The sequence below is a fragment of the Phoxinus phoxinus genome (genome assembly GCF_949152265.1).
Source record: "Phoxinus phoxinus genome assembly, chromosome: 17".
NCBI lineage: Eukaryota > Metazoa > Chordata > Actinopteri > Cypriniformes > Leuciscidae > Phoxinus > Phoxinus phoxinus.
In genome coordinates, this window is record NC_136892.1 from 2,461,118 (window position 1) to 2,475,994 (window position 14,877).

The 14,877-nt window shown below is 36.8% G+C and overlaps 1 protein-coding gene across 1 annotated transcript in view; it reads left to right on the plus strand.

The window, feature by feature from the left end:
* pdlim4 (PDZ and LIM domain 4) overlaps positions 1–14,877 on the plus strand; it is a 53,739-nt gene that overhangs the window by 28,133 nt on the left and 10,729 nt on the right. Inside the window, exons 4-5 of the mRNA XM_079585046.1 lie at positions 5,951–6,150; positions 10,999–11,162. Of these exons, the coding sequence (XP_079441172.1) occupies positions 5,951–6,150; positions 10,999–11,162 (364 nt within the window). The remainder of the gene's footprint in view (positions 1–5,950; positions 6,151–10,998; positions 11,163–14,877) is intronic.

The window sequence follows — 14,877 nt, forward strand, 5'->3', positions numbered from 1 at the left end:
GAACTGTCAAAAATGGATAATGTCACTCCCTAAATATTATTTCAAAAGAGTAAATACTTATTTTAACCATTCATTTTTAAATAAGGTAATATCACATTATAACAGGTTATTACATAGACAGTGAAGGGATGATATTTTCACATCAGAAAGATGACTTTTTGGCTGGTGCTCTATAGAAATTAAATGTAATAGTCCACAATATTGCCTTTGAATTCTTCCATCCTAAAATACATTTTCAACATGATGCTAATGTTTTCTTTGTATTCACTCATGTAATGACAAATAGCCTATGTCAGCCATTTTGTGGCAAATGAGACAGATGGTTTGAAATCGTTCTTGGCCCTGACACTGGAGTCGGTTGGGCATTGCACAAATCTTCAGTAAAGTCACATTCACATTTGGTGACTGTATGTCATAACGTCTATAAAGTGTTTCAGTGATTTCCAGAGCAGATGTGTGCCTCATGCTGAGATGTAAGTCATTGTGGCTTTTGCCATGGCCACTGGAAAGTATGAATGTTGAAAATCTGTAAGAATAGCGATAGAACAAGTCACGTCATTTCCAATGGAAGGAGACACAGCCAAGCATGTGGTCGAGCCAAAGAATTTTTCAGAGGCTGTATTTTAACCCAGACTGTGTATGTCGGAGCATAACTGAGGTATTGTTTCATTGCTCGGAAGTCTTGTCACCAGTTGTAATATGAGACATGAAATATGTATTTATTTTATGAATGGAACAAAATTGCCCATTCCTTAAAGTTGGTCACATATGTTCCACCAGGCTTTTAAGGCCCTCTTTTATAGCCATAGTTTATGTATTTATTTATTTTGGTTACCAGTTATCAGCATCATCATTACTCCAGTCTTCAGTGTCACATGATCCTTCAGAAATCATTCTAATATGATGACTTGCTCAAATGCTCAATTATTATTAGGGATGCACAATATATCGGCCACCATATCGGTATCGGTTGATATAGGTTCATTTTTAATGTTATCGATATATTAGATCCGATAAATAATGGATTATTTCCCACAGCTGAGACACTTCAGATGGCACTGTTCAACATGATGGTTTTGAATTGCTTGAAATATGATTGGAATCACTTCGAAAATTATATCGGCTACATAAAATTATCATGAGAACATTATAATTGTGTGCGTGGGACATGGCCAATATATCGGTTATCGGCTTTCAAATATAAAGAATTATCGGTTATCGTATCGGCCCAAAATATTACTATCGGTGCATCCCTAACTATTATTAATTATCACTGGTGCTCAATTATCAATAATGGTTCTTATTATTATCAATGTTGAAAACGTAATATTTAATATTGTTATGGAAACTGTTATTTTTTTTAAGTTCTTTTAAATTGTTATAATAATTCAGGCTTAGTGAACATACAAGACTTCTTTCAAAAATGTATTTATTCCAAATCGTTTTACCAGGACTGTATGCATCTCGTCAGTACTGAAAACTTCCTGAATCTAAGAAGCTATATTTTGTTGTGTTTTATGTTACCAAATATCTCAAAAATCTCACATTGTTTGGTGCATTTTTAAGTCTTGTATGAATAAATCCTAAATTGTGTAATTTTTGAATGAATATCTCTATATTACGTGTTCGGAGAGGGAACGGTGATGTTACGGGGCTGGTGCTGGGAGTGGGTTGGTTTAGTCTGTCAACAGTGGCCATATGGTTTCCATTAGGTCCTCCCTTTAACTTCCCTTGCGGTGTTCAGGTCGATATCAACCTTCATAAATCACGGGTCATTTTTCCCAAAGCAAGCCTTAATTAATAAAAGTAGGTTTGAGGTCAGTTTTGATTTAGTTCATTGCTAGCAGTAGCAAATCGCCTTGTTTGGTTGGTTTCTGAATGTTCTGGCTCTGTGGGCAGTCACCCAGAACCAAAGGGCATGCTGGGATATCACTGTAAAACTGGTCAGTGAAACCTGATGATGGTCAGGATTTATGAGCAGACACAAACACTCCTCATAAATATCTCCCTGGTCTTTCTGTGTTTCTTTTGGGCCCTCACTGGCGATTATGGGAAACTAGCTTTACCCAGCAACATTTACTTCTGGAATGCAACTGTTCTCATTGGTTGTGGTTTGTGTTGAACCCCATCAGACCTGATTTTTTACCTAAATCATTGACATAAAATCATATTAATAAAAGTTAGGGGTCAGATCTTTGGATGATCGAGTGACCAGGCATTTCTAATAACAAACACTACCATGATGTATAATAGGGATGCACCAATATGAAAACTTTGGCCGATAACCGATAATTCTTTATATTTGAAAGTCGATAACCGATATATTGGCTGATAAATCCTAAATCCAAATTTTGATACATCTTTTAAGAGCCTGATTACAAAAACAAAGGTCTCACCATTAAAATCAATGTCTCAAATCAAATCAATTCTCATTATAGTGTTATGTAGCCGATATGACGGACTTGCGCTGCACGTTACACTGTATATTCCTTTTTGAAGTGATTACAATCATATTTCAAGCAATTCAAAACCATCATGTTGAACAGTGCGCATCAGTGTCTCAGCTGGAGGAAATAATACATTATTTATCGGCTTTAATATATCGGGAAAATCTTCTTATTTGGCCGATAACATTAAAAATCATCATATATCAGCTGATACCGATATGGTTGCAGAAATATTATGCATTCCTAATAAATACGTTACAATTTCAACAATTTATCTTTTTTGCATTACAATAATTTGCAATAAGTGAATTATATGAATAAAAAATCAGCTAAAATGTGCTTAATAGCAAAGTAGGCTACACAATACATAATTATTTTTTTTTATATTCATCTCTCATTTGTAATTCTTAGGTTTCGTGAGCCTTCTGACCCATTCAGAACTTCTTAAGAACCAAACTGTTTTAAAACTGTGTTGGATGGTCGCCTGATAAGGGTGTCTTGTAATATTCCCCCTGATATGAGAAGTATGATAAACGTAGCGTGTAAAAGGAGAGTCTGTTTCAAACACTGCTGCTATTTCAGTGATCCTCTAGATCCACTGTACGGCAGAATAGGTGAAATAAATCAATTTAATGAGACATGAGCCTTATCCAGATTTATTAAATAACAAAAATCTAAGCTTATATAGTGAAAATGTATGTTTAAAGGTAGAGAGGTTTTACAAATTAATGGTTTTCAATGTTAGACTACAAAACTGGCACTTTTATAAGCTATACACCAGATGTGTAGACTAGTAAATCTGCCATTTTTATTGCAGTTACACCCATTTGTGGCAGACATGTGAACTAAAGGAGCATGCATCTACATTTCCTTTCCAGCAAAGGTCAGAACAGACGTTATTTCTAAATATTATCATTATTATATGCTTTAGATAACCAGATATAATGTCTCTATTAGTTTCAGTAATCAGCCAGTGGTTGAATCAAAGCGGAGGTAAATCATATATAAGATATATAACACAAAACACCATCATGGTAACACGCATGACTATACAATAATGCAATAAACACAATTTAACAACATATGATGTACATAATGTGCATTACTGATAAAAAAAGCTATAAGAAACAGATTTATTAAAATTAAAAACGATCAAACCATCAACCGTCAGCTTTTCACTGCAAATTATAAGATGATTTGTTCTTTTTTATTACTAAAAATGGTACATTTAACTGTGTTTTACTGCAGAATTGTATGAAATGTAAGGATAGATTTTCCCCTACGTATATATAGTATGTATAAAGTTACAGTTTTCCCCTGTATATATTAAAGGAACTACAGTTCATGTTCTATACAATAAAATTTTCAATGAGGGCATTTAGAAAGATACTGGTGCAAAGATTTCTGTTTTTAACATTATGAGTAGAACTCAAGAGAACAAAAATGATAAATGATATGAACCTATTAAACCCATTATCTCGCACATTTTTTTTTTTAATGAGAGAACAGCTCGCTTCTGTCAGCTCAAACATGAGAAATGCAATAAAACTCTTGTCTTGCTGCCCATACTGACATTTTAAACTGTAATAAAGATTGATATGAGATATTTTTCATAGTCATAAGGCTAAAAACAGCAGAAAACAACAGATCCTTCATGATTCACAGATGAATCCTCCTGCTGTGGGACTGAAGGAAAGAGCACTGCTTACATGGCACAGTTTGACTCATGTGAACATATTTCTCCACTATCTATGAAAATGCTGACATTATTTATTGTCCCTCGGGTCGGTCCAAACCAATATGCAGTTATTTTGCCACACATTTTGATATCGACTCCCGAGAGTTGATTCCAGACTCATTTTCTTGATTCATCTTTTGATACCCAATGCGTTTCCCAATCTTCTGTCCCATGAAGATGCCAATCACAGTTCAGCGTGTGTCCTTGTTCAATTAAATAATGAATTTCTTCTTCTTTTTTTGTTATAAAATCTTTCTTACCTCACACTTTTGAATTGTAGTGTATCGGTTTCTACAAAACTGCTTTCAACATTGATTATAATCATAAATGTTTCTTAAACAGCAAATCGTCATATTACAATGATTTCTGAAGGATCATGTGACACTGAAGACTGGAGTAATGATGATGAAATAAATTACATTTTAAAATATATTCAAATAGAAAAGTTATTTTAAATTGTAATAATATTTCACAATATTACAGTTTTTACTGTATTTTTGATTGGATAAATGCCGACTCGGTGAGCAGAAGAGACTTAATCATTGCAAATTTTGACTATGATATCAAAACTACATCGCTCCCAAAATAGTGTCTTAATATTTAAATGGAAAAGTTGTTGACATTTGCCTGGCATTGCTTATTATAAAACATTTGTGCACACAGTTTTCCTTTTTTTGTAAACAGTTTTTTTGTATAATAATAAATTGAACCGCACATTTGCAAAATTTCGACTTCAGAATTTTCACCATCATTTATTATTTAATGAACTTTTGTTTGAACTTAATGTAGATTTATTACCAGTCATTTTTGACATGCAGAGTTTTAAATTTGGCAGCCATTAATATTAAATGAAGTTTCTTCTTCTCTCAGAATTACTCCCCAAATGTGATACTTCAGACAAACCGTTTAACAAAACAACAACAAAAGAAGAAGTCTCCACTCCATCTGCAAAGGATAACACAATAAGTTGCATTAAATGACTGCCGATGTCATAAAATGGCTGCTAACTTAATCAAAAGCTGACCAGAGGCAAATATGTATGATGGGAATTTGTCTGCAACAGTAAATATTTACATATTTTCTGAGTAAGCTGTTTATTGAGAGCATGTCAGATCTGTAAACCTGTCAAAGGCTGTTTTATTGTTCCAATTAGTCATCACAATTCGGATTATATTAGCTCTTACTTTGAAAGAGTGATAAATTTGCTCCAAATATTATTTTTTTGTGAAGAGATTTGGATGGTATTACAATAGGGGTGTAGCAATATATCGCAATACAAATATGCAACAATATGTATTATGGATAGTTCACCCAAACCAAGACATTAAACTAATGTAATGTAGAATATAATGTATAATAATGCAATGAGGGAATATTTCTGGGTCCTGATAATGCCAAATGTCTGATGTTACCAGTAAAAAGTGTCCTACATTATTTTAAATATATCTAGTCAAATATACGGAGATCAAGCATATTCATCTACAATAATTCTGTGTGTTCATCTTCAGAATCATGGATATTGTTATTCTGGTGTCTCTATTGTCCTGTGCTTTGGGTTTCAGCTCCAAGTCCAAGACTATTCATTTACACACACAATGTAATACCAAAATTAGCATTTTAATCAACAGTAAAAAAAAATGTTAACCTTTTATCATATGTATCGCAATAATATCGTATCGTGATATGTATCGAATCATGACGTGAGGGTCTCGTTACATCCCCAGCTTACAATCAAAAACTACTTTTTTTCCCCCTTTTTTTACAGACCTTTCGACCAATCAGCAGTGGCTATAGTCCCACTCCGAAGAGTCCCTCGCCCAAGAGTCCCATCACAGGCGGTGTGTCCTACAATAACGGCAACTCGAGACCTACTTACAACAATCCAGCCGGACTGTATTCGCACAACAACGGCAATGGTGCTCTTCCCAAGCAGATGGCAGGACTCAGCCTGGGCTCTCCTCACAGGTGGGACATTTTACAGTTTTTCACACATGCACAGGAACAGCATAATGGGCCCTATTTTAAGGATCTAAGCACATGGTCTAAAGCGCTGGCGCAAGTGCACTTAGGACGTGTCCGAATCAGCATTTGCTAGTTTAACGATGGGGAAAATGGTCGGCGCTCCCGGCACATGGTCTAAAAGGGTCGTCTCCATTCTCTTAATGAGTAATGGGTGTGTTTTGGGCGTAACATGCAAAAAAACAAACAGACTCTCCCATTCCCTTTAAAAGCCAGTTGTGCTCGCGCCATGGCGGATTCGCTATTTACATGGAGGAATTTACAAGCGGAAAAATGTAAAGCTTCTCTAGCGAGGGAACGGATCAAGATTAAAGCGTGCAAGAAGACCATCTACGTTTTATCTTTTATTTGTAATATTTGGCATGTTTGTGTGCTGCTACGTGTCGCTGTGTGTGTGTAATAAGCAGAGTGTACTCGTGTTGGACCCGCCTATAGAGAGCCTAAGTCCCGCCCCTCCGCTTCCGGCTCATGGGACCATATTTCGGAAAAAATATGTATCAATGGCGAGAGACAACTTATCTTTTTATTCCGTCTGAACTGTGCCCTGAATTACACATATGATGTTTGTCAATTTGAAAGATAATTATGAAAGTCAAGAAAGTCACAGTTTGTCTTAAAACAGAAGAGTAACATTTAGTTTTATGTGAAAATCGCTCAATGAACTACATCTCTCGTCTCGCACTATACGTCACCGTTGCTCGTGTGTGTGCAGTCTGGTACAACACACTCCGGCATCACGGCGTAACATTACGATTATAACGTAAGACTATAGAAAACATGACTAGGGTTGCCACCCGTCCCTTAAAATACGGAATCGTCCCGTATTTACAAGTAAGATGATGCGTCCCGTATCAAATCAATAAGGGACGCGATTTGTCCCGTATTTTACATTAGGCCCACATATAGTTGAATAAAAACATAAGGATTTTGCAGTATGGATGATACTAATAGCAAATATAAAGAAATCAATTTCTTAGTAGAGAAGCTCATTGCGTGATTGCATTTTAGCGTCTTTGTTTCTATAGCGACTGAGTCTCGTGAACATGCGCTGTAAACCTGCACATGTTTAACCCCTCGTGCGCTGTTCGGGTCTCTGACCCCAAATGACGTTTGCTGAAATAAATAAAACATTATATTTGTCCAAATGATGTGAGACTTTGCACGGTTGACAACACTTTCTACATCTACAAAAAAAATTAAATACATTTGAATAATATCTGTTTTTTATGTTAGTGTGGGGGGAAAAAGTCACACTTGTGTTGTTTCAACAAAATGTCATTTTGAAACATAATAGGTTTTTTTTTTAGGATTGATAGTTTTAGGAGGATTTATTGTATTTTTTTTACTTTAGGCTATATAAATAAATATTTTTTAAACAAAAACAGTAAAAAAAAAAAAAGTTAAATTCACTTTATAAAAGACCCACATTTCTAACGTTCATGGATATAGATACTTTGACATGGTTTAGTGTAAGATTTTTGCCCATCTTTTGGAAAATGCAGTTTTAAAAGTAAAGAAATTATCACTTTAGTAGATGGCTGCAGAGCTACACCATTTGCTATTTGACTAAAATACATATTTTCAAAAGCTTTTAGTTGGATTCATATTATCTACATATTATGAAATCACAATTATAACAATAAAAATGACTTTGTCAAAGTTGAGCATTTGGGGGGGGGGGGGTGATTGGGTGTCCCTTATTTTGCCACACTGAAGGTGGCAACCCTAAACATGACAGACGTTAGCTTCAGTAAAGTTAGCTTCAGTAAAGTTAGCTTCAGTAAAGTTAGCTTCAGTAAAATTAGCTTCAGTAAAGTTAGCTTCAGTAAAGTTAGCTTCAGTAAAGTTAGCTTCAGTAAAGTTAGCTTCAGTAAAGTTAGCTTCAGTAAAGTTAGCTTCAGTAAAGCTAGCTTCAGTAAAGTTAGCTTCAGTAAAGTTAGCTTCAGTAAAGTCAGCTTCGGTAGAGTTAGCTTCAGTAAAGTTAGCTTCAGTAGAGTTAGCTTCGGTAAAGTTAGCTTCAGTAAAGTTAGCTTCAGTAAAGCTAGCTTCAGTAAAGTTAGCTTCAGTAAAGTCAGCTTCGGTAAAGTTAGCTTCAGTAAAGTTAGCTTCAGTAAAGTTAGCTTCAGTAAAGTCAGCTTCAGTAAAGTTAGCTTCAGTAAAGCTAGCTTCAGTAAAGTTAGCTTCAGTAAAGTTAGCTTCGGTAAAGCTAGCTTCAGTAAAGTTAGCTTCAGTAAAGTCAGCTTCAGTAAAGCTAGCTTCAGTAAAGTTAGCTTCAGTAAAGTTAGCTTCAGTAAAGCTAGCTTCAGTAAAATTAGCTTCAGTAAAGTTAGCTTCGGTAAAGCTAGCTTCAGTAAAGTTAGCTTCAGTAAAGTCAGCTTCGGTAAAGTTAGCTTCAGTAAAGTTAGCTTCATTCATTGAGTGAAAAGGTATGACGTCACATGCGCGCCTTTTCGGTTTGTAGTCTTTGTAATGACGTATTTTCACAGTCTTATACCTCAACAGTTTTACATCAAACTGCGACTTTCTTGACTTTAAAATGTGTATTTTAAATTGACAAACATCATATGTGTAATTCAGGGCACAATTCAAACGGGATCAAAATATTTGTTGTCTCTCGCCCTTGACTACCGTACAATATTTTTCCGAATTAAGGTCCCATGGTGGTCCACCAGAAGGGGAGGGACTTAGGCTCTATAGGCTCACATCACTTACGCGCTCTTTAAATGACAGAAAAAATACTGCGCCATTGACTTTAGACCAGGTTTCAGTCGGTCAATGGCTCAGTCTATTTCTGTTCCTCAAAATAACAACGCGCCAAAAATGATAACTGCGTCGGGCTGAGACTAGCGAAACACACTGGCCTGGCGCCGCATTACACCGGTGAATGATAGGGCCCAATGCATTTTTCTTTGGAATAACAATTAGACCAGGAACGCAAGGTAAATATGTTCAGTTCTGAATTCATGTTAACTGTACACAGCTCAGCTCCAGCCAACACAAACCACACCGGTCGTGCAGTGGTGCCAGAAACACATATTTACGATCCTCACAAGGCTGTGAGAAACACAGTGATTTATCAAGGAAGCGATCTCGGGGATCTTTCCCATGTTGGACATCTACAGTGCAGGTCCTGTCTTCACTCAGAGCACTTGCACACAACAATAAACATTTCAGACTGAAATATGCCACAGCTCTTCAGGCATATTGTTATGTAAAAATGAGTTCATGAGTTCAGGACTGGGAGAAGGGAACAGTTTTCAGGGAACATCTGCCGCACTGATATTTGCAAAACATCCTTGAGTTTTTCTGAAGCACTAGTGTATTTGGATGAAGATAAGGGTGATCGAGAACGTTTGGTTGCTTGTAAAACTCACTGTTTACTCTGAAGATGACAAATCCGCTGTTTATGAATTCCTGCATGTACGTAAGGTAGAAGTTGTCATAACACTGATCACTCTCACGGAAACTTCCAACAAGGAAATCCATCAAAGTATCTGCTGTGTACTTGGGGGAAATCAGTTCCTTCAAAGATCTTGACACATTTAACCAGTCAAACTTGTTTGGACATGTCTACTCATTCTTTACTATTAGTAATGGAGATATCTGGGGCCGATTACGATCACTGTAAACACTGTAGTATTGGCCGATACCGATCACCGATACTCAAATAAATAACAGGCATACTACACTAACAATGCATTTAAGTATGGGTTAATGCCCGACGAGGTGTCCATTGTCAGGTTTTAATGGACGACGGCGAGGTGTGAACCGGCCGACGCGCAGCGGAGGACACCTCGAAGGGCATTAACCCGCTTATACCATGGTCACTTGCCAAATAACACATTTTTAAAACCTGACAATGGACACCTCGAAGGGCATTAACCCGCTTATACCATGGTCACTTGCCAAATAACACATTTTTAAAACATTAGTTTATATTTTAATTAGTTTTACAATCGAAATCTAAAGTTACAAGTTACAAACAATAACTTGGTTTCCTTGGTTACGCCTGACAGTTTATTTAGGTGTCCTCTATCACTTTTTAACGGACACCCTGCAGCCAATCATAATCGAGTATTCACCCAGACCATGGTATAAGTATGAATAAATTAAGAGATGAAAAATTATCATGAATTGACAACTCTCAATTCTTTTATTCCATTGAAAGGTGATTAGGAACAGCTTAAAGCTGAACAAATATAGCATTCCTGTTAAATAAATTATAAAAATAAACAACAGAGCCGTCTTTACTTCTACTAAAGAGCAGCGAGTTATTTCCTCTTTGTCTTAATATTAACGGCACAGACGGCAGCAGGAATATTAGGCCTCTGTCACTTAAAGAGCGGACTGCACGGATCCCAGTATATACTGATACACATGCGACTTATTTCCCAACTGTTTGTTTATGTATATATATATATATGTGTGTGTTAAGTGAACATAAATATATTTATTATTTTACACAATTTAATTTAAAGATAGTAAAAACACATGCATGACAATTGCTGTTAAACTGTGATTATTTCCAACATTAACAACTGCACGTTTATTACAAGATTCAGCTTTACTGTGTCCTAACTTTTGACTGTTAGTGAATGTGTGTATCTGAATATTTGCAACCGTGTTGTATTTGAATTTTAAACCAGTTACTTTGGCTTCCATTCCTTCAGAGATGTACTTGAGCTTTTATAAATAAGTTGATGCACTGAGATAGTGTTTAGTTCAGTATGCAAACACATGGCAATAGCAGATGTTTCTGGAAGCGAACGAGATCTGGATGTGTTTTTCTTTCAGTTTCAGCCCCGAACCACCAGTGAATTCATCAGGCAACCGCAATGGTTTCGACCCACAGTCAGACGTCTACAGGATGCTTCAGGACCACGAGGAACCGGTGTCCGCTCCCAAACAATCTGGCTCCTTTAAATACCTGCAGGGAATCCTGGAGGCTGAGGATGGGGGTCAGTTTTACTTCATTACTTCTCTCTCAGAATCAGGGCTTGACGAACGCAGGTGTATTTCAGAAGTGTAACGCAGTTACTCCTACTAGCCAGTTTGGCAGGTTGAATTTTATATATATAATATATGCATTTTTTTATTGTAGTTTTTTAAAAAGGCATCTGAAATAATAAGTGCAGTGTAGTGTTGTCAAAAAATGTATTGCGCATAATTTTACTCATTCCCACAGATTTTAAGCCCAAAGCGCGACACATAAAGCTAGGGCTGTCCGCAATAACGATAACCGCAATATTGTAGTACCGCTCTACTGACAAGCCAACCGCAGAGGAAAACAAGTAACCGCAGCAACCGCGATATTCGCGTGCTTTCTTTTTTCATAAGGCTATATACCCTTATTGTTTTGAATTTGTGCATGTATATTGAATGTTAAATAAGTTAATAATGATAACAAGACTGTTTATCATGGTCATTTGTACAGAGGCTTCATGGGTTTGTACTTAAGCCTAATCAGAATGAGAGAGTCTGAGAGTCTGCGTCTTTAAAGGTCAAGTCATATTCGTGAAAAGGTTGCCGTGGAAATCGAAATATTAGTCGCATCTCTCTTTTAACGTTTAAGGGTATTTACCATGAATGGCGACAGCGCTGGTCAGCATTCCTCAGCGCGAGGAAGCCGCGGGAAAAAAATCAGGGAAAAAAAAGCCGTCTCTATTAGTGAAGCATCAGCTTCAGCGTATGCTGGTCAGCTAAGCCTTGAAAAGTGGAGCTCAAAGTTAAAAATAATTAACACCTCGTTCCATTACATCTATCTTTTAATGATTCCGAGTTTTTTAACGTGTTCGTTGAATGAACGGTATTAGTTTTGGTTACATTGGTTACTGAAAATGTCCTCGTATTTGTGCATGCTGACCACATCGTAACACTTATTTATATGGCAACAAATAAATATTAATAAATCAAAATAAATGACGATAATGACGAAATGGCGCTATTGAGCCACTCAAAATTATCGCAAGGGAAATTCCTTCACCGCGACAGCCCTACATAAAGCCGCCTCTCAGTACTAAAAAAAATGTCCACTGCTTATTGCGCTTAAACAGTCAAATACTCACAAAATAATGTTAAAATGCTGATCTTGTCGAGTATTCACGTAAACACAGTCAGTTATGTTTTATGTGAATGTAAACAGTCGAGAAAGAAAACGTGTAACAGTGTAATGGATCCGTGCATTCTGTCTTAAAGTGACAACAGCCTAATAAACCTGCTGCCAAATTATGATAAAATATTAAAAATATCTATATGACAGTTTTCCCCATGGTATCGAGGTCAAAACTGTAAGCAGTGAAAATGCTGAGTGGCTGTAACTTTGGAAAACCACTTGTCACAGTGGCTGATCAGCTAGAAAGTCAAGTGTTAATTATCGATAATGTCCTATATTATAATTTTTTGTGTGATCAAACCGATAATACAATGATTATCGCCTCAGTATGTTCACTGGAAACAATAACATAAGAATGATGCAGTGTTTTATTACAATACATCGCTATTTACTTGTTACTAGAAATGCTACACTAATTCGAAAATTGTCTCGCTATTCAAAAATGTATTCAGTGAAAGCACTGCTTTGGATTCTGGATTTTTTTTGGGCCAGATTGCTCTCTTCTGTCTCGGAGGCTAAAAAGCTCCCAAAAATGTTGTGCTTTGTGTCATATAAGCCCCAAAATTTATTTTGTCTAAGTCAGATCCCACGGAGAAGCTTCTAGACCGTGCTATACTTACGGCTTCGCCATCTCTCGCACACTGAATTAGATCCCCATGGAGCCACAGGGATCAGGGATCAAGTGTTTAAGTGTGTAATTAGTGGTATTCGCTGACAGGTTTGGAGTAGTAACCTGTCCCAGCAGTTCTTGAGAATAACGCAGAGTTAATGATCTCACTTTGGCACAACAACAGTCAGATGACTGAGGCGGGCACCGCTGAGACAGTTACGCAGATTTCTTTTATCCGGATGTTTCCTCGTTCAGCATGAAACAGAGAAGATAGGAGGAGGCCTTGGCAGCTGTGCTCCATACTTGGCCATATGGCTCTGTCCCAACCATGCCCTGAAGCTAACACACACACACACACACGTGGGATTTTCAGCTACGTCTGCATGGAGAATAGTGTCTGACTCGGGATTGAAGTGTGAAAGACATTAATTCTGGCCTTCTCTTGTTCCAGAGACAGCTGCTAAGCGCTTACTCCGGGAGATTGTTTTGTTTTGGGCTAAACAAGCCCTCTTGGAAAGTCAGAAGTTGCTGTTCAAAGCAATAGTTACAATTCTGTCAATATTTTATCATCCTCAAGTCACTCAGAGCATGTGCTCTGCTGCCACTGGACACAAAATGAGAATTTTTTACTCTTTCCACACCAGCATTTTCTTTGAATCATTTTCACAAAGGTTTCATGGCCCCAATAATATTGTTGTATGAATATCTGAGGATGCAATACAACGAAAGGACAGACCCTCTGCTTTTAAACAACAACAACAAAAAAATGATTAAACTTGATGTGTTTTATCGAGCTGATGTGGCCGGTTTGCACGTTTGCATGTATTGCCTCAGATCATTTGCGTTTGAATAGCGCGCGCTCTCCGTGGGCGTGGTCACATTAAAAGATAACGAGATATAATGAGCTGAAATGAGAACTCGCTCTTTTTATATAGATTACATAGAGAATATTTGTTTTAGTTTTGAATTAGATAATTTAAAAGTACACACTTAAATGATTATAAAGATATATTGCTCATGCCTGGGTGAATAGTATTCGCTGAGTTTTGTTTACAGACGTGCACTAGAAAAAAAAGTTCACGGAGACGGAGAGGCAGAAACACCCTGTTTGTTTTCTTTATTTTACAAAAGCACAATGTTTTATTTCGATTGTAAGTGGACACATAAAAAAAGTAGACATGTAACTGTTGTGAATTTGGCGCTTTTCTTTAATTTTATTTCTTTCTTTATTTCCCCATATACATATGTACTACATATCCCACAATCCCAAGTAGACTACACTACTAAATTGAGTACACTACATTACCCATACACCCCCTGGTTAAGGTCTATAAGTAGGCCTCACTTCCTTCCTTTGTTTCTTTTGCATTGGTGAGGTGTGGGTGTTTGGAGACCCAACCATGTCCTTTGAGTCCTTTCCTTAAGATGCGTTAATGACTTAAACCCATCTTGTACATCCAATCCATCCGGTCCATCTGTTGGCATCTGTCTATTTACAACGTGTGAATCTGCAATCCATGAACTTTATGCCATGTGAATTACCCAAGACTTAATCATCTTGAACTGAAAATAAAAGAGAGCAAAGGACTGGTATTTGTCCCGTGTTTTAATCAGACACGCCATCAAGTTTCTACAACTCTGACGAACTTTGGGTATTTAACATCTGATATCCTACAGTAACAACTTATTTTTCATATTTCTTAAGTCTGTATGACCAGTATTTTAAGTCTATTTTGCTGCTATGTAAAAAAAAAAACGAGCAAAACGCGCCGGCGCATTTGCCGTCCCCAGAGGGTTAAAAAAGCAACATTTTGAGTAAAAAGCTAGAAAAAAAAACAATTTGTTAAAGACTACGTCTGGAAGGGATTCAGAACGATGAAAAAAACACAGATGAATAGATCGAGTCCATCAACGCCTCAAAGCTTCACAGTCCTGTAGCTCGTCCTGGGTC